Genomic DNA, 21,099 nt, shown 5'->3' with positions numbered 1-21,099 from the left:
GCTGAGTCTGGTTCCTCTCAAGGTTTCTTCCTGTAATTTTCAGGGAGTTTTTCCTTGCCACAGTCGCCCTCGGCTTGCTCAACAGGGGTTTTTTGTATCTGTTGGTCCTGGATTTTGTAAAGTTGCTTTGAGACAATGTCTATTGTAAAAAGCGCTATATAAATAAAGTTGACTTGACTCGACACATCATAGGATAAAGAAGCAGACGTAGAAAACTAACAACATTTGGATTTAAAGTAGTGGAGGCTGTGAAGGACTTGGAACTATATTAACCAGCTATGTGAGTTTAAAGACTGTCCCTAATGTGTGCATATGCCACAGAGGTTCATCCCAAAAACAAATAATCTCATTGTCAGATGTTTTGATAACCAACAACCAAATAATTGCTTCCGAACAGCTTTTCAGAGCTCCTAATAGCCTGGCTGCTTCTAAAAAGCGATTTACATATCAGGTCACTAGCTAGAACTTCTCAGCTTTGCACTTTGTCTGTTAGCACTTGCAAAAATGTGTGAAAAAGAGCAACACCAACATCTGACTGTGGGTTCAGTGCAAACCAGCCATCTAAATGAAGCAAGTTAAAGCACATCAACAGCATTGGCGTGCTATTTTATAGAGATCTGGCTTTGTCATGACTGCATGGGCATGTACACCGATCAGCCATAACATTAAAACCAGCTCCTTGTTTCTACACTCACTGTCCATTTTATCAGCTCCACTTACCATATAGAAGCACTTTGTAGTTCTACAATTACTGACTGTAGTGGTTTAGGTGGTGGATGATTCTCAGCACTGCAGTGACACTGACATGGTGGTGGTGTGTTAGTGTGTGTTGTGCTGGTATGAGTGGATCAGACACAGCAGCGCTGCTGGAGTTTTTAAATACCGTGTCCACTCACCATCCACTCTATTAGACACTCCTACCTAGTTGGTCCACCTTGTAGATGTAAAGTCAGAGACGATCGCTCATATATTGCTGCTGTTTGAGTTGATCATCCTCTAGACCTACATCAGTGGTCACAGGATGCTGCCCACGGGGCGCTGTTGGTTGGATATTTTTGGTTGGTGGACTATTCTCAGTCCAGCAGTGACAGTGAGGTGTTTAAAAATTCCATCAGCATTGCTGTGTCTTATCCACTCATACCAGCACAACACACACTAACACACCACCACCATGTCAGTACTGAGAATGATCCACCACCAAAATAATACCTACTATGTAGTGGTCCTGACCATTGAAGAACAGCATGACAGGGGGCTAACAAAGCATGTAGAGAAACAGATGGACTACAGTCAGTAATTGTAGAACTACAAAGTGCTTCTATATGGTAAGTGCAGCTGATAAAATGGACAAGATGATGGTTTTAATGTTATGGCTGATCGGTGTATGTTTAATTACATGAGAAACTTTCAGCCACTGCACTTTCTTCCTGTCAGCCTTCTAGAGAAACGTGGTAATCAAGCCAAACCGTGTGCATGAATTCCTAATTTCCTAGTCCATCCATCCTACTCCATTTTAAGCCTGTGCTTATAACACAGTTATGTAATGCAGAAAGCTACAGAGCATCTCAGAGACGGAGCCCGGCGTCTGACGCAATGCCCTTGTTGGAGCGCAAACAATAAACCCTCACTACACAGTCATGGGTTTCTGTGCCAGGAGCTTAATACATCATTAATGTCTCCATGAAGAGAGGAACATTGCATCTGTTTTCCATCCTTCATTTCCCACTTCATCTCCCAATCTAGCCTTTTCCAATTACCCAGATAGATCCTTACTGCTGCAGACCCCTACCCTGACTGAGGAGGACCATTCCTAACATACACACCCTCCGACTTGTGTAGTGGCAGCAAATTGCTTCTTTTCACCTGCACAAGGCAGGTTCAAACGGACAGCAGTATTGCATAAGGAGTCACACACTGCTCTGTATTATTCACCATCTCTGTGCAGACGACTTTAATGAGGAATCCCTTCAGGACTTCCACTCTCAGACAGAGCCAATCATGTCTGTGTAGGTGCCCGGCCGGCCAATAGCGGAGCTAAGATTTTAGAACTCTAGATTCTAGAAATCAAGATCTCAGCGGGGGTGGGCTAAAACATTAGACGGCTGTGCCAAACGAACACCCTATGTTGTTGTTGTTTAATGGTTAACAGTTGACTGGTTGCTAATGACAGTGGGTTACAGTGTTAAAAAAAACAACATTTGCATGCCTACTCACAGTACATGTTCAAACATACACTGATCAGCCATAACATTAAAACCACCTCCTTGTTTCTAAACGCACTGTCCATTTTATCAGCTCCACTTACCATATAGAAGCCACTTTGTAGTTCTACAATTACTGACTGTAGTCCATCTGTTTCTCTGCATACCTTTTTAACCTGCTTTCACCCTGTTCTTCAATGGTCAGGACCCCCACAGGACCACCACAGAGCAGGTATTATTTTGGTGGTGGGTCATTCTCAGCACTGCAGTGACAATGACATGGTGGTGCTGGTATGAGTGGATCAGACACAGCAGCGCTGCTGGAGTTTTTAAATACTGTGTCCACTCACTGTCCACTCTATTAGACACTCATACCTAGATGGTTCAGAGATGATCGCTCATCTATTGCTGCTGTTTGAGTTGGTCATCTTCTAGACTTTCATCAGTGGTCACAGGGCGCTGCCTGCAGGGCGCTGTTGGCTGGATATTTTTGGTTGGTGGACTATTCTCAGTCCAGCAGTGACAGTGAGGTGTTTAAAAGCTCCATCAGCGCTGCTGTGTCTTATCCACTTATACCAGCACAACACACACTGCAGTGCTGAGAATGATCCACCACCCAAATAATACACAGTGTTTCCGCTACATGTACTTTGCGGTGGCGGCCCGCCGCTGCTTAATTATTGCCGTCGCTCCATCAGAATTTATATAATTACATGAAACCACAATTACAAAAGCAGAGGACTTTTATTTTGGAGTGAGGAATACAGGAAGTACTACACACCTGACAAGCGAGCGAGAGAGGGAGAAAAAGAGGAGAGGGGAGAAATAGAGAAGAGGAAAGAAAGAAAGGTAGATTAAACTAGCTAACGTTAAGTTAGATAGGTTTTACAGTTGAAAACATTTAGAATGTTACTTTCGGTTTGGCACATACTGCCTAATGAATGGAGCCTGTTTAGATTCTAAGCTTTAAAACAGTGCTGTCAAGGCTAATGTGTTCATTTTTAACACGGATTAATCATATGACCAAGTTTGACCCCAACATTTATTTAGTAAATTAAGAGATTTTAATTCAGAAATCATCAAAACTACACATAGATAATTATAATAAAGAAAAAAAGATTCCTCTATCCAGTTTGTCATGTATACTACACTACACGTGTACTTGTTTTATTCCTCCCCATACAAAGAATTACTAGTATTTTAACTTGTAATTTATCACAGAATATTGTTGCAATTAATAAAAGTATTGAATATAATATAATTTGTGTTGTGTTGATTGTGTTGTTCTTACATTGATTCTTTTATTTTAAATTTGAAGATCCATTTATTAAAAGCGTCAGTCTTAAGAAAGAAAAGTCTGATTAATCACAATAAGTTATGCAATTAAGTTATTTTTTTATCCATCCACAGCCACACTTTAAGCTTCTTTCTTTAGGGGAATATACAGTGTATCACAAAAGTGAGTACACCCCTCACATTTCTGCAGATATTTAAGTATATCTTTTCATGGGACAACACTGACAAAATGACTTTTTGACACAATGAAAAGTAGTCTGTGTGCAGCTTATATAACAGTGTAAATTTATTCTTCCCTCAAAATAACTCAATATACAGCCATTAATGTCTAAACCACCGGCAACAAAAGTGAGTACACCCCTAAGAGACTACACCCCTAAATGTCCAAATTGAGCACTGCTTATCATTTTCCCTCCAAAATGTCATGTGATTTGTTAGTGTTACTAGGTCTCAGGTGTGCATAGGGAGCAGGTGTGTTCAATTTAGTAGTACAGCTCTCACACTCTCTCATACTGGTCACTGAAAGTTCCAACATGGCACCTCATGGCAAATAACTCTCTGAGGATCTTAAAAGACGAATTGTTGCGCTACATGAAGATGGCCAAGGCTACAAGAAGATTGCCAACACCCTGAAACTGAGCTGCAGCACAGTGGCCAAGATTATCCAGCGTTTTAAAAGAGCAGGGTCCACTCAGAACAGACCTCGCGTTGGTCGTCCAAAGAAGCTGAGTGCACGTGCTCAGCGTCACATCCAACTGCTGTCTTTGAAAGACAGGCGCAGGAGTGCTGTCAGCATTGCTGCAGAGATTGAAAAGGTGGGGGGTCAGCCTGTCAGTGCTCAGACCATACGCCGCACACTACATCAAATTGGTCTGCATGGCTGTCACCCCAGAAGGAAGCCTCTTCTGAAGTCTCTACACAAGAAAGCCCGCAAACAGTTTGCTGAAGACATGTCAACAAAGGACATGATTACTGGAACCATGTCCTATGGTCTGATGAGACCAAGATTAATTTGTTTGGTTCAGATGGTCTCAAGCATGTGTGGTGGCAATCAGGTGAGGAGTACAAAGATAAGTGTGTCATGCCTACAGTCAAGCATGGTGGTGGGAATGCAATGGTCTGGGGCTGCATGAGTGCAGCAGGTGTTGGGGAGTTACATTTCATTGAGGGACACATGAACTCCAATATGTACTGTGAAATACTGAAGCAGAGCATGATCCCCTCCCTCCGGAAACTGGGTCGCAGGGCAGTGTTCCAGCATGATAATGACCCCAAACACACCTCTAAGACGACCACTGCTTTATTGAAGAGGCTGAGGGTAAAGGTGATGGACTGGCAAAGCATGTCTCCAGACCTAAACCCAATAGAACATCTTTGGGGCATCCTCAAGCGGAAGGTGGAGGAGCGCGAAGTCTCGAATATCCGCCAGCTCCGTGATGTCGTCATGGAGGAGTGGAAAAGCATTCCAGTGGCAACCTGTGAAGCTCTGGTAAACTCCATGCCCAGGAGAGTTAAGGCAGTTCTGGGAAATAATGGTGGCCACACAAAATATTGACACTTCAGGAACTTTCACTAAGGGGTGTACTCACTTTTGTTGCCGGTGGTTTAGACATTAATGGCTGTATATTGAGTTATTTTGAGGGAAGAATAAATTTACACTGTTATACAAGCTGCACACAGACTACTTTTCATTGTGTCAAAGTGTCATTTTGTCAGTGTTGTCCCATGAAAATATATACTTAAATATCTGCAGAAATGTGAGGGGTGTACTCACTTTTGTGATACACTGTATATATGATTGGGTGTAAACCCTTGTAATCACCAACATTTTGATTTTCTCACTAAGTGTAACAGATTACAATTACATTTATTTTATATTTATTTAATCACATAACTGTTACATGAAAGCAGTTACTTCCCAACCCTGTATATAAAATATGAAAATAAATAGTGTGTAAAGTTTATTGTGTAGTGTATGTATTCTTCTTTGCTTTTTAATTAATTTTGCGCTGCACCGTATGCGGGCCGTGGGTCTGTGGAGGGTTGAGGGTGCCTGCCACCGCTGCTAAAAAAAAATTCTAGAGGAAGCACTGATACCTGCTCTGTAGTGGTCCTCTGGGGGTCCTGACCATTGAAGAACAGCAAGAAAGGGGGCTAACAAAGCATGCAGAGAAACAGATGGACTACAGTCAGTAATTGTAGAACTACAAAGTGCTCCTATACAGTAAGTGGAGCTGATAAAATGGACAATGTGTGTAGAAACAAGGAGGTGGTTTTAATGTTATGGCTGATCAGTATAAGTCTCATATCATTGCTAAACTTTATGTAAGCAGAATTATAAACATGTTTCAGTGTACATATCTAGTTCCAGTAGCAAAGCTGTGCTGACGTTAGCTTGAATTGTCATAAGTCAGTTAAGTGTCTGAAATCTGCTAACATACATTTAAAAATCAATACTAAGACACCATTACAGACAGTTATTGAGACCAGTTACTGGTATTGCTGTTCGGAAGAATGTATTTAAGAGCACTCTACTTAAATTTAATTACAATTAGAATAAGGCTTCCCTGCCCCAACTTCTGGACACATGGTAACATGACATGATTTGGTCTTATTGGACACAGATACTATAAGATAAGGAGTTTTACTTTAATACTGGGGCATGATGCAAACTATCCAAATCAATTTTTTTGTAAAAAGCAACAATCAAATAAATAAATAAATTAAAATTTACGTTAAACACCAGAGTTTGTGCAGAGTTGACCATGCAGTCTGACTCCATTCATGCAAAACCACTTCTGTTTGTGGTTTAAATGAGTAAGGATTTTCCATTTATCTCCCAATCCGGCCATTTCCAATTCCTGATTGTAAATCTGCTGCTGCTTACACAACCCTTCGCCTGATGAAGAAGAGCCGGATCACCACACGCTCGCTCCGTCATGTGTCCAATCTGCGTTGTCTACTAATCATCTGCCAGTGTTTGGTTCCCACACACAGCCGTATTGCATACAGAGAGCCACACTACGCTCCATGAGAGGGTTTACATTTGATTCTTCTACTGATTTGATACTTGGGATAGAATTTGGGGAATATTTTAAGGGGTTTTCATCAGTGAAATACTGTGTTCTTTATCATCATGTCTAATGTGGAGCAAATTTTGGTGATTTTATTCATTATTATAGTTGTTTTAGCATTGTAGTATAATTTAAAAACATGATAACCTAATTAACAATTACCCATTAATGTTAGGTCTTTCAAACCTGCTTGCTTACATACAATAATAATGAATGGCATGTTTCTGAGTTGTAGTTACTGCTGCATGACAATCTGTGGCCCTCCTCGTCGGGGGTGAGGGGCGGAGACAGGAGGAGAAAGGTTGCAGTCTGGAGAGATTGGATAGAAAGGGTGTAACTCTATTCAAGGCCTACGGAGTGTCTCATTCACACGCTGTACAGTCTGACTTCACTTGAATTAAAGCACAAATCACGTCTATTGTTTTTGGCAGATCAAAGACAGGTCACCAGGACCACACCCAAAGTAAAACACTATAATCAGTTATGTAATGTAGTTATGTTTAGGTGCTACAACATTAATTTATTAACATGAATTGTGTACACTGCACATTATTGGTAACTTTTTTTGTTCTGTAGGGCAGTATTTATGAACCGTGGTTAATGTTGTGTAACGTCTTTGTGTATTTCAGTACAGGTTTGGCATACCTAACTCTGTTGTTTATACAGCGAGCATGTATTTACAGCATTTTATAAAATATTAAAATATTGTGAAATAAAACAGAAATAGAGAAAAAGGTATGAAGTAAGCAGGAAATGTATACAAAATTAAAATAGTCTGACAATCATCAGCTGAAATTTTATAAATATGACAGGTATTCCCACTGACTTAGAGGGTGCAAGAGCCGAAACTGTGCCGACTGATTGCAAAGCTGAAGAGCTTAACACGACTCAGCTGCGAAGTACAGACAAATAATGTCGTCTTGGGTTGTTGGTTGTAGAAGCCACACCCCCAACACACACACACATGTAATGTATTACACACATGTATTCAACATGACATACAACTGTGACAGTATACAATGCAAACAATTGAGAGTTAAGAACTTGGTCCAACAGTAGCAACCTGGCATTGTGGGGCTTGCACTAGCACCCTTCTGATCATTGCACATGACTGACAGGTCCTAGTAGACTGCCTCTTTGCACTGATTGTTCAAATTTTGCTGGTCACCTGTGGTTCTTTTCCATTTGTTAACAGAACCTGCAGTTTTTGTCACGTTTACGCCATCAGTTTAGGTAAAAGAGGTGACAGAGGTGTTCGCATTACCCCCTGTTTATTTTATTAAGGGTTTGTTCCATGCTGCACTGTCCATGTTCACAGGTGTGAAAACCTTCAGCTCATAAGGACACATTTGCCATAAACTTTGTTAAAAAAAATGCTATGATCAACTTTACTGAAAACAAACGAGCAATTAATAAGTAAAACTTAACACCAAACTTTTTAAACTATGTCTTTAGGGACCTCCCTTCAGAACAGGAAATGTTCTTTCCCAAACTGTTGCCACGAGGTTTAAACCCTTTTATAAATGTTTATGTATTTTATACACATGTAAGAAGGGTGTAGGTAGGTGTGGCCAAATCACTTGATCTTAATAATTAGAAGCTTTTTTTGGCTGTACAATGCGTGTTCGTGGATTAGATTGGAAAATGCATCAATGAAATATGATCCAGTGCTTTTAAGACATATTAATTAAGCCAGTTAAATCCAGAAACAGAAACTATTGAAGGTAGCCCAGTAGGTGGCCACTTTCCAAAATACCCGCAATTTTTACATCGGGCTAATAACTCCCTTGCACATTCTGCCAGGCAGTTAAGGTACTGGACTAGTAAGCAGAAGGTTGCTGGTTTAAACCCCACCACTGCCAGGTTGCCACTGTTGGGCCCTTGAGCAAGGCTCTTAACCCTCAATTGCTTAGACTGTATAATGTAAGTCGTTTTGGATAAAAGCAACTGCTAAATGCTAAAAATGTAAATGCCAGCCGTTCGCTACTGAAGGGATGGATTTTTGGGATTGATTGTTGCTCTTTAAGCTTTAAGTTCCACTCCCAAACTTGAAGGAGTTAACAGCTGGTTTAAAGAGAGGGACTCAGTCAGCACCCCGCCCCTTCCAGCAGGAACGTTTCCATGTAGAGCATCTTTCAGCACAGTTCTACTTTGAGAACAAGCTGACAAGAAAAGTTCTTTAACTGCTCCTGTATACAACTGTAAAGCTGCTAAATGCTAATACTCTGCATTATATACAATAAGTTCAGTTTTATTACTTCCCATGATTTCCACCAATTCTAATGCATTAGGGAAACCACAACATTAACAGAGCAATAAAACCTGTATTTGACTGGATCACAGCAGGCTTAGTCATTTAAGAAGTCATTAAACAATAAAACAGTTTCAGTCAACCGCAGCTACCACACCTTTCAACCACCCGCATCCTGTAAACTCAGTCCACAGATTACACACAGCACAAAAGAAGGGCCGTACCTGAGTCTATGGCCATGTCCTTCCTCGCCAAATCATAAAAAAAACAAATATTCACCGGGTCCAACAATCCATGTGAAGTTCAGTCAGACAGAGTAAATGCAGAAAACAAGAATGAAGTAAAGAATGAATGAAGACTGCAAGGCGTGTGTCGGGAGAAAAATCCAGTAGTTATCTGGAGACCTGAGGGACACATCTATGTGCAGATCACAACCCCTTCAACTGCAACCAATCTCTCCTGTATTGGCGTGTATGTGCACGCCCAGCTCAAGTGGGTGTGTGCCAATGCAAGTTTTTTAGGCTTGAGAAGAAGTTTCCTACTTATTATGACAAACTTTACCATCCAGACCATCATTAGCTTTTCCACTTAAACGCTTGCAGTTTGCAAGAAGTTTAATTTATTTGGGGTTTTTTTGTCTCTTATTGCTTAAATACTGGGGAAAGGACTTTTGCTCACTGAGTAAGAGGAATGGGTTCTTATCAAGTCACACCAACCCTTTTCCTGAGCGTTATAAGTAGCAAGCAGCAAGCAAGAAAAACTCAAAACAAAATGCACTCCAGATGACATTTGGCCTCCACACTCCCTCGGCCTTTTTTCAACAAGCATGCACAAAGATATACAATCCAGTATCAAATTCACAATTAAATTTCTGTTGTTGCTTGGTTACTTGCACATTCCTTTCTGTGTATTTCCCTCAGCCTTACTTCCTTGTAACGCTCACTGAAGCTTCTAAAAATGTGTATATTCATTGCAATATTATTATTTATACATAATTTTGCAACGTGCAAAACTGAGACCTTACTGTGTAAGGTGTTTTAATATTAAAAAACAAAGGCTGCAGTCTACAGGTTTTATGACACTGTCTCTGGGTGAGAAACAAGTCAGGGGCTCTGCTATAACATGTCATTACGCATGAGGCACAGGAAAGACAGCTCCAGGGCAAAAGTTTAAGAAAAGGATTGGTGGCTAAAGGCCAGACTGGGTGATAGAATGTGCACCATACCAGGAAGCATTACGATGTCACTGTAATTTATTCTAGGCAGTTATAATTACCACACTCTGTTTGAAAACACAGACCTGATAAGTTGTAGTACTGAAGCAATACTGGTCTAAATTTCTAGACTGGTGCAATCAGGTGTTGAGCGGTAAAATGACACTAACCAGTGCTTAAGGTGTTTACTTTATTTACGCTGACGTGCATCAGCAAATGATAAATATTATATTCTGAATTAACATTACTTGGACTAGCATTAAACGTTACTTGTCTTGTACTAGACTTGTGGGCGGCACGGTGGCTCAGTGGGTAGCACTGTCGCCTCACAGCAAGAAGGTCCCGAGTTCGATCCCCAGGTGGGGTGGTCCGGGTCCAACCAAACAAACAAACAAAACTTGTATACAGAACAGGAACAGGTGAGCAGCATGTAGTGCCCACTGGGTTTGTTTTTTTGTTTATTAGGATTTTAACGTCATGTTTTACACTTTGGTTACATTCATGACAGGAACAGTAGTTACTCATTACACAAGGTTCATCACTTCTCAAGGTTCAATTGAACACAGTCGTGGACAATTTAGTGTCTCCAATTCACGTCATTTGCATGTCTTTGGACTGTGGGGGGGAAACCGGAGCACCCGGAGGAAACCCATGCAGACACGGGGAGAACAAGCAAACTTCACACAGAAAGGACCCGGACCGCCCCACCTGGGGATCGAACCCAGGACCTTCTTGCTGTGAGGCGACAGTGCTACCCACTTAGCCACCGTGCCACCCAGTGCCCCCTGGGTAATGCAGTTTACATGCGATCATTGTGAATCACCCAGAACCTGATAGAAAAGGCAAAAAAAAAAAGGATACAAAAAAAAGTGCTGAGTACTGAGCCATGACTCTAGCCCATTACCACTTGAAACCAGGGTTCAAACCCACAGTTGTTATTAGCCGATCGGGCGTCTACATTTAGACAACGGGGAGGGGATGACAGATGACTGAGACCCTGTGATGGATTGGCATCCTGTCTGGGGTGTGTTTTTGCATTGCACCCAGTGATTCAATGAAAAGTGGACCCACCGTGATGAGGATAACACAGTGGTAAAACATGAAAATGAAAAACTGTTTTTTTGGTCATATTTTAGTTTGCCACTTGTAACGGTCACTTTAAGGGGTATGAGCATGCGCATCATTGTGAGAGAGTATTCAGACAGCAATAGATAGGCATGCATGGTGATTAGCTCGGGTTGTAGCCTGACTGTTCTATTCTACTGCTGCTATCCTGGATTGTGATGAATGGAAGTGTGGGGGTGCTCCTATACCTAATAAATACTCCTATTACCCTGCACTGGTTGTCTCCTTTATGTGTGTTTTCTTCGGAGGACAGGGCAAGTAGCTAAGCACCATTAGTCTCTCTCCAAGAGGCCTACTCACGCTAACCAGTCGTTACACACTGTACAAACCCTTTTTAAAGCAAGAAGGGGTGCATTCAAACAATAGGAAATAATAAGACCTCTCACTTTTCAGTGTATGTACTCTAACAGAGTTTGCATCTATGATGAACAGAATCATAACTTTAGAGAAAATCATTTTAGACTGAGATTGTAAAAGAAAAAAATTGATAGCAGTATAATAACCTTTTACTACAGACTCACCATTCTTCCTCTCCTTTAAGGGCAGCAGAGTGGGGCCAGACTGAAGCGAGAGCTCCTGCAGCTCACTGGTCACAACCTCACTCTGAGGGCTGTGAGCAGAGCCTGAGGCTGGGGCAGACACCATGCTTCCAGCACTCAGTCCCTTCCCAGCCCAAACCTCCTGTGCTGCCAGCGTGATGGGTGAGAGATGACAAACACACCTAAGACAGGGCGTAAAACAAAAGAATAGACAGATTAGGCACATTGAAGTGACAAAGACCTATTAAGTAATAATCCAAATAAATACATGGCTCTAATAGGCGTTTTACTACATAAAAAAGAACAGAAAAATGTATTTTGGATTTGCTTTTTATTATATGGGCATTCCTGAAGTGGATTCACATTTTTGATTTTGGTTTTGATTTGATTTTACAACTGATGTAAATAGTTCATAATAAAAAGTACAACCACAGTGACGCATGGTGGTGAGAACATTCAAATCTGGAATCCCACGCCAAGTGATGTTAAAAGACTTAACTAGTTTGGCTGATTTTATGATTTGAAATGACTTGTAATTAGAGATGGGACGATCGATCGGCTACGAATCGGTATCGGCCGATTTTTAATCAAAATATGCTATCGGCGATCGGCGATATTTCCTAAAAGTAGCCGATCCGATCGTGTGATATATAAAGACCACGTTAAGTTAACAGCTCAGTGGATTGATCCAGACTTTGAGCTACGAAGCACCAACCATCACATCACCATTCATCAACAATCGTACAGAAACCATCGTGAAAGCTCTTACGATGTAATTTTGCTGATTGTAATATTTACTTTAAAAAGATAATTCAACCCGGTCACATCTGAGTCGATTCTGTCAGCACATTATATAAACTCCTGGTTCACTTTGGTAAATCGTAAGCGGTTCTTACTTGTGATGTAGATGAAAACAGAAAACGTTACAGAGCCAATCCGAGGCAAAAGTTTATTCATTACCAAATTCGTTAGTTTAGGATCATCTGCTGAACTTTTGGAAAACTTTTAGCTCCTTAGACGGAACGAGTCTGACTCGGTTACAGATCTGTGGTAATAGCAGTTTAATTAAGCTTTTTAATTAAGCTTTTTAATTAAGAGAGTCACACAAAATGTTCTGTAGTAGCTGGTGTTTATTTAAAACCACGACATTTAATTAATAACAGTAAACACGGAGAGATAACTGAGAAGAGGAACTTACGCTTCACATAAAAACAAATCTTCTAAAGGCACAAACACACACACGCACGCACGCGCTGCTCCGGTTTATCTTTACTGTGAGGCTCTTTTTAAGTTTATTTACTGCTAATCCCCCCACCCCACCCCACCCCCACCCCACCCCTGACCATTGAAGAACAGGGTGAAAGCAGGCTAAAAAAGTATGTAGAGAAACAGATGGACTACACACAGTCATTTATTAGAAAGTGCTTCTATATGGTAAGTGGAGCTGATAAAATGGACAGTGAGTGTAGAAACCAGGAGGTAGTTTTTTTATGTTATGGCTGATCTGTGTATACACACACATTCTTGACCTCCTGAACTAAAGAGCAATGGAATCTGTGTTGGCAACAAAACACTAATATTAAACACTACTTTTATGATAAAGAAGCAAGTTTTGTTCTTTAAACAAAAAGTTTCATTACCCCAAAATGCTTTTAGTAAATGAATCAGCTGCTCCACTGGAAGCTCTGATACAGCCTATTAAACCTATAAACACTCAGAGAGTTGCAGAAGGCTCACAGTGAAAGATAGAGCCATATGGCGAGTACAGACATGCCTCATGGTGGGCAGCGCCACTTGTGCAATAGCAATAACAACTCGAACACACACACCCCAAATAACATCAGTGAGAAAGCAAGTCCTGCAGCAGTCTGTGAAGAAAGAACAGTGTCTGAATTGCCCATGAACCAAAACTACTAACTTTCGTCAGGCTCTTTAAAGTAAATGTAAGCAAAATAAGTGAACACATTTCTACAAATAAAACGTTTTTTCTTTTTTTTCTATTGCTAAGAACAGAAATCAGTTGTGTATTCTGGTCATGTGATTGCTGCAGATTTCCATCTACATTCTAACTGGCAGAAGGGAATCAATAAGCATAAATATAAACCAAGATGTTGCATGTGTTACGTTAAAAAAGCACGAAACATTACTTACATGAGTATTAAATGAATGACCTACTCATGGCTTTGCAAAACAGAAATGAAAACTTGCAGAAACAAGCTGGCCGACACATTTACTTGGAAACTTAAACCAGAGCGAGGCTTAAAGCTGGATTTTGACTCCAGTGGTTACAAAGTGAACTCCACAGGAAGATTGTTTTCCCCTAAAACCATAGTGTAATGAAATGCTAGCAATCATTTATCATTTAGCAATGAAGTCGGTCCTGTTATTAATTGCGAGCAAAAAAGTGGTGGAGTGAAGGCTTCTTAGGGGCATATCTATAAACTGATTAGCCAAAGAAATGTAAACAAGCCAGTCTGAATCAGTTGTTTTTTTCAGATACTGTATTCTTAATCTATTAATCTGTGTGTTTGTGTGTGTGTGTGTGTGTGTGTGTGTGTGTGTGTGTGTTTACATATACATCCAACTTTAAAACACCATTTACTGAAATGTGTCAGGTCTTACGCCTTACCTCCAGGCCTTGACATGCATGTTTACTTCAAAAAAGAATGCCAAATCTCATGACTCAAGTTGAAAGATGCATTAAATGCATTAAATAAGCATTGATAAATCGTTTATTGTTCTTAATGTCCATACTGACTGTCCATACTAGCTTGTTTATCTCCTCTTTCAAGGCAAACATAACAGATGCTCTTGCTAGTAACTTTAACGATTGGTGCAGGAAAACAATAGCTGCAAAATGTGTAATGCCACTCAAAAAAATATTTGATTCAATCTAGAAGCTGTTTCTGAATAGTTATATTAACTACATATAAAGGGTGTGAAGGCATACTGTCATATTGTTAAAACAAGCAACACATTAATGGATTAAATTAATTCTTTTAATATTCCCAATATTCTCTTTATAAATCATCACCAAGCCACAATAACTGCTATTGTTGTTTCTACGTTATCTGTATTAAGGCCCCATTTCTGAACAATTCTCGGACCTATTACTCCTTTTTCACTTCAACATTTTAATAATAGAAACATGGAACACAGCTGGCACAAATCCTGAAAACTCTTCAATATGCTGGGTGTGCCCTAAAACTATAAATGTTCTGCCAGCCTGACCTGGTATAGTAGAAGCTATTTAGCTGAACACTGCATTTTAAAGATCCTAGTCTCAACATCTACACATATAACAATGTCTTTGTTAATAAAATAGTGAAACGACTGTATAAATCTTTACTGATTTACGAGGGACAAAAATAAATAAATATATTTCCTGGCTCTGTACTAGTTCCACATACAAGCAGCATGAACTGGTGTTCTTTGTGAAGTCAATCACTGACTAAATTAGTCACTGACCTATTTGCAGGATTTAGATTTTCACATAGACTATGCTGTATTAGACGGGCACATCATGTGTTCTTTATGACCTAATCGCCAACTCCACCACTTTATATAATCATTTTACAATGCCATTTACATTTGATACAAATAGTTGTTGTTTATATTATATTGGGGCACTATGGTTATTGATTAAAAGAAATTGACAACATTTGCACATTAATTATCAATATACAACAATCAGCCATAACATTAAAACCACCTCCTTGTTTCTACACTCACTGTCCATTTTATCAGCTCCACTTACCATATACAAGCACTTTGTAGTCCATCTGTAGTGTATTTGTTAGCCTGCTTTCACCCTGTTCTTCAATGGTCAGGACCCCCACAGGACCACCACAGAGCAGGTATTATTTAGGTGGTGGATCATTATCAGCACTACAGTGACACTGACATGGTGGTGGTGTGTTAGTGTGTGTTGTGCTGGTATGAGTGGATAAGACACAGCAGCGCTGATGGAGTTTTTAAACACCTCACTGTCACTGCGGGACCGTCTCTGACTTTACATCTACAAGGTGAACCAACTAGGTAAGAGTGTCTGATAGAGTGGACAGTGAGTGGACAAGCACAACACACACTAACACACCACCACCATGTCATTGTCACTGCAGTGCTGAGAATCATCCGCCACCTAAATAATACCTGCTCTGTGGGGGTCCTGACCATTGAAGAACAGGGTGAAAGCAGAATAAAAAGGTATGTAGAGAAACAGATGGACTACAGTCAGTAATTGTAGAACTATAAAGTGCTTCTATATGGTAAGTGGAGCTGGACAGTGAGTGTAGGCACAAGGAGGTGGTTTTAATGTGATGTCTGATCCATGCATAACATATGAATTAACTTGCAATTAAGATCATAGTTTGATGTCCTACTATTGCAGTCGCTCATTTGTTGCAACTAACCAACCTTGACAATGCAGAATCAACGCATTTTCTAGTGTCTGTACCAGCCTACATGTGCAAGTTAAATGCAATGTTCAGGCATGCAGCAGTAATGCTTAGTACAATGTAAAAGAACAAGCACACATTCCTCACTGTGCAGGCCCACACCTGTCAAAAACACAACCTACGAACATGCTGTCTGATACAAATGTTCCATCCAGCAAAATGCTGAAATACAAATGAAGCTTTTTTTCTGCCCCCTAAAAGTACGTCATATTACAAATGGGCTTAGTCAAAACTCTAGAGGCAGTCGTGTAACTGATTACAATTATTAGATAAACCAAGCTCTGAAGTGAGTGTAAACACATAGCTTTATATTTAGGGGTAACAGTTAATTTCTTGTAGAAATGTTGCAATATTAGTACAATACTGGGAATAGACAGAGTACAGATCATTAAACATACATCAGAAAACAATTGCCCTAAATCACCACCACTGTGAATTTTAAATTTTGCCCAGCTTGGTAATAATTGTGGGGCTGTCAGTACTAAATAAGCATTGGTACAAACCTATGCTCAGAGCCACAATATTAGGACAGAAATTGAAACTATACTATACTATATACAGTAAAGTTAAAAGTTTAACACATGAATTTAATGACAATCTTGTGATTTAGAATTTATTGGAACACAAATTTCTGTAGCAACCACACCAAGCACATCACCGCCTCACCCACAAATAAATTCAATTTCTTTGCTGAATAGTCATGGGCTGGTGAATTCTTTAACAGATCCCTATGAATAGCATAGAAAAGTGCTATCTTCACTCAAGTCTGGAAACCCCCCAAACTGTAACCTTAGGCTGAGCAAAAAGAGAAAGACAATGACTTAAAATTGAGAAAAAAAGACAAAAAAAAAAAACAGAAGCAGTGGCTTCTTTTCACCACAACACAGGCAGTTCACCAACTGCAGTCAATTATTTTCACTTTGAAGAAATTTAAGTTTTATCATATTATAGAACTTACACAACATGATTATTACTTAAAGTTATTGGATTTGTGTTTTCAAACAAGGAAATACACAGATCAGGCATACCATTATGACCACCTCCTTGTTTCTACACTCGCTGTCCATTTTATCAGCTCCACTTACCATATAGAAGCACTTTGTAGTTCTACAATTACTGACTGTAGTTCATCTGTTTCTCTACATACCTTTTTAGCCTGCTTTCACTCTGTTCTTCAATGGTCAGGACCACCACAGGACCACTACATAGCAGGTATTATTTAGGTGGTGGATGATTCTCAGCACTGCAGTGACACTGACATGGTGGTGGTGTGTTAGTGTGTGTTGTGCTGGTATGAGTGGATAAGACACAACAGCGCTGCTGGAGTTTTTAAATACCGTGTCCACTCTATTAGACACTCCTACCTATACTAGTTGGTCCACCTTGTAGATGTAAAGTCAGAGACGATCGCTCATCTATTGCTGCTGTTTGAGTTGGTCATCTTCTAGACCTTCATCAGTGGTCGCAGGACGCTGCCCACAGGGCGCTGCTGGCTGGATATTTTTGGTTGGTGGACTATTCTTAGTCCAGCAGTGACAGTGAGGTGTTTAAAAACTCCATCAGCATTTACGTGTCTTTTTCACTCATACCAGCACAGCACACACTAACACACCACCACCATGTCAGTGTCAATGCAGTGCTGAGAATCATCCACCACACAAATAATACCTGCTCTGTGGTGGTCCTGACCATTGAAGAACAGGGTGAAAGCAGGCTAAAAAGGTATGTAGAGAAACAGATGGACTACAGTCAGTAATTGTAGAACTACAGAAGTGCTTCTATATGGTAAGTGGAGCTGATAAAATGGACAGTGAGTGTAGAAACAAGGAGGCGGTCATAATGTTATGCCTAATCGGTGTACACTTGTCAAATAACTCAAATTCATCAAAGTACAGTTGCAGTAATCAGTAAAATACCAAGAAAGTCATTACATTCACGTCCTGTGTAAGTGTAACTTTTTAATGTGAAATGTATCTACACAGACCTGACACAGAATGAAATAATGGTTTTAATGGAGTTAAATGGTTAGTTGTTTTGAAATCAGATTTATGTCATTAGCTGGACATAGATGTCAGTAGCATTAAATGTATATCCATTATTAATAAACATAACTAAAAGCACAAGGCTATAAAACTACTCTCTACTGTCACATTTCTGAGACCGGATGTGGATCAGAAATGTGCTTACACACAAAAGCTGACAAAAGCCAACTGTCAAGCCAAATTGAGTAAAAAGCTGATCTGTGCCAGATCTTAATCTGTGGAGAACATCTGAGATCTACAGCCAAATGCATTCAGTACAAAAGAACTGTTTGCATTGTTATTAATAGTTTTATTTCTACATGTTAGCAGAGAGATGAACTCATCATGGGTTCACTGTGTGTAGGTGTGTCCCATATATTTCAGGCCATAAACGCTTGCTGTTCTGTATTTATGTGGCATTATAGTTGTGTGAAAACCTCAATCGACAAAATCGAGCATAAAATGAAGCAGCAGATGTTTACAGAACAAGACACAGCTTTACATTACATTAATTCTCCTCATGGCATGGCGACATACAGGAAGTGCAGTCCCTAAAAACTGAAATATATATTCATGTTCAAGAACTACAAGTCTGTTCAGATAACAATTAGAAAGATACAGCGTCAAAAATATGTGTTTGCACAAGAATAATCATGTAAAATAGCAACACAGTGACGTGCGTATCGACATACTTTTGTAAAGCGACTGCAGCACTACTTCAGCCTTGGACTGCGTCCCAATCCGTATACGTCAGTACTAAATAGTGCGTCAAAATAGCCGCGATAGAATGCTAATGTTGACATACTTCGAAGTGCACCAGTGTGCAAATTGGGACGCAGCCCTTATTTTGCTAAAATAGCGGGCTAGCTCACTGCTAACTACTTCCAGCTAACTACATTCACAATGTTTTATAAATAAAAAGTGTGTCTTGAATGTTGCGCGTCGTTTATAAACAACTTACCGGGTTGCGAGAACATAAAAGAAGTGATATTAGGTTTTTGAAATGCTTCATTTATTCCCAAAACTGTTCCGTCATGATTAACACCAGCTATGCTGTTGAGACCCTAACCAAAGCTCCTCCGCAGTGTTCACTACTTCCGGGTAACCAGTGCCAAATAAAAATCACATTCATAAATATTTTTATTTTTATTGGTTAAACATAATAATGCAGCTAAACAGCTCCAAATTATACCTTCACATGAGATAATCAGTCTGTTTCTGTAAAAAGTTCTGACTGCATGCAGTTGTTAAGTGAGAAGTCTGAAAAACATCATAGTATCATGAAATATCAGTTCAAATCAACTCGTCAGATTTGATAAGGTTTATTTGTTCATCTCATTTGGAAAAAAGATTTATATCACACCATGTGATGTACTGGCATGAATTTATACATGCATTTCCTTGACTGCCATGTGTTGAGATTTTGCAGCCACCCAGAGAGATAGCGTCAGAGGATTTTTATCATTATTTTAGCGCCACCTGTTGGTCTTTATATAAAAGCAACCATCAATTTATCTTTGTTTATTCATACTGGTCAGGGTCGAAGACTCCAGTGGCAAGGCAATAACACAACCAGTCTATTGCAGAGTAATACTATGACACATCCACGTACATAGGGGCAGCCTGGCCTCTTCGTGTTTTGGGAGGTGGGGAGGAACTCAAGAAAAGCACCCAAAGGAGACCCATACTCACATGAGAATATGCTCCTCATAGACAGTGACCATAGACGAAGTCTACATCCAGGTTCTCAGGGTCCTGGTGATGTTTTACAAACAGTTGCCTATACATAACTACTACAAATCTGTTATCAGATAATATAGTTATATAGAAGAGATTTATTCACTATATAATTTTCAGATTATTTATGAATAATTCACTCATTTTTAATAACAGCTTTATCCTGGTCACACTCGGAAACACTGGGTAAAGGGCAGAAAAACACATATATTCACACAAACCCTATATTCAGAAAAGATGAGATAATTTTAATTAGTAAAATGCTTTTAATAAATGTAGTTTAATTAGTTAATTTATTTAACTGACAAAAGTAGAAAGAAAAAAAATCCAATGTTTTCACTGATCAGCTTCATTGTATTCTGTAAATACAAACAAAATGAGATAATACACAAATTAAAAATACCATCTACCATACATAATATTGTGAAAGGTCTCAGTCTCTTTATGACAGGGCCTGAAACTACTGTTGAATGTGTAAGACCTTCAAGCCCTCAAACAGTTTTGTAGTAGAAACAATCATGCCAATATGATAAATATAGCCAAATAGGCTCAGGTGTATCTCAGACAACCATTGTCACTTAACACAGTCCTCCACTGCATAAAGAAATACAACCTGAAAGCCACAGAGAGAAAGACGTACATTAATTCTATACAAAAATGCCACTGACAACTCTGGACCTGAGCACATCTCAAATAGACCGAAAGACACTGAAAACCTGTGATCAGATGATTCTTGCTATCAGTTTGTTTTCAGGAAAAATGGACATCAAATTCTCTGTGCCAAAGACAAAAAGGACCATCCTGACTGTCATGCAAACGCCAACATCTGTCATGGTATGGTGGTGCACCAGTGCCCACAACATGGGTGACTTGCAAATGTGTGAAGGTTCCATTGACATGGAGGCATACAGTATATCGTGATTTAAAATGGACACATGCTGCCATTAAGTAGTGTCTTCAGTTCCCAAACCAAGTTTCAATAATAGGAAAGCTAATGAAACACAGTGCTAAACACCTTTGTCGCAACTTTTTTGAGTGTGTGGCAGGCTTCAAGATTTGTTTTTATTTACAACATACAATGATTACTGAAAACATTGGAAAACCTTTCTTTCTACTTTTATCAGTTTAATAAAGATTCTAATGAATGAACAAATCACAAATTATTCTTTTTACTGGATTTAATAA

The 21,099-nt window shown here is 39.7% G+C and overlaps 1 protein-coding gene across 2 annotated transcripts in view; it reads right to left on the bottom strand.

The window, feature by feature from the left end:
- The window catches only part of mrtfab (myocardin related transcription factor Ab), a 55,987-nt gene extending 36,773 nt beyond the window's left edge, over positions 1–19,214 (bottom strand). Inside the window, exons 1-2 of one of the 2 annotated variants that reach the window (XM_063003120.1) lie at positions 19,139–19,214; positions 11,682–11,881 (exon numbers count right to left, since the gene is read on the bottom strand). In XM_063003120.1, coding sequence (XP_062859190.1) covers positions 11,682–11,805 — 124 coding nt within the window. In that variant the 5' untranslated portion in view covers positions 11,806–11,881; positions 19,139–19,214. Of the gene's footprint in view, positions 1–9,046; positions 9,062–11,681; positions 11,882–19,138 lie in introns of those variants that run through there. The other variant, XM_063003122.1, reaches the window with a different exon arrangement.
- Between the last annotated feature and the right edge of the window lie 1,885 nt (positions 19,215–21,099).

Source organism: Trichomycterus rosablanca, chromosome 10 (assembly GCF_030014385.1).
Source record: "Trichomycterus rosablanca isolate fTriRos1 chromosome 10, fTriRos1.hap1, whole genome shotgun sequence".
Classification (NCBI taxonomy): Eukaryota; Metazoa; Chordata; class Actinopteri; order Siluriformes; family Trichomycteridae; genus Trichomycterus; species Trichomycterus rosablanca.
This window is presented reverse-complemented; position numbering and strand designations above follow the sequence as displayed.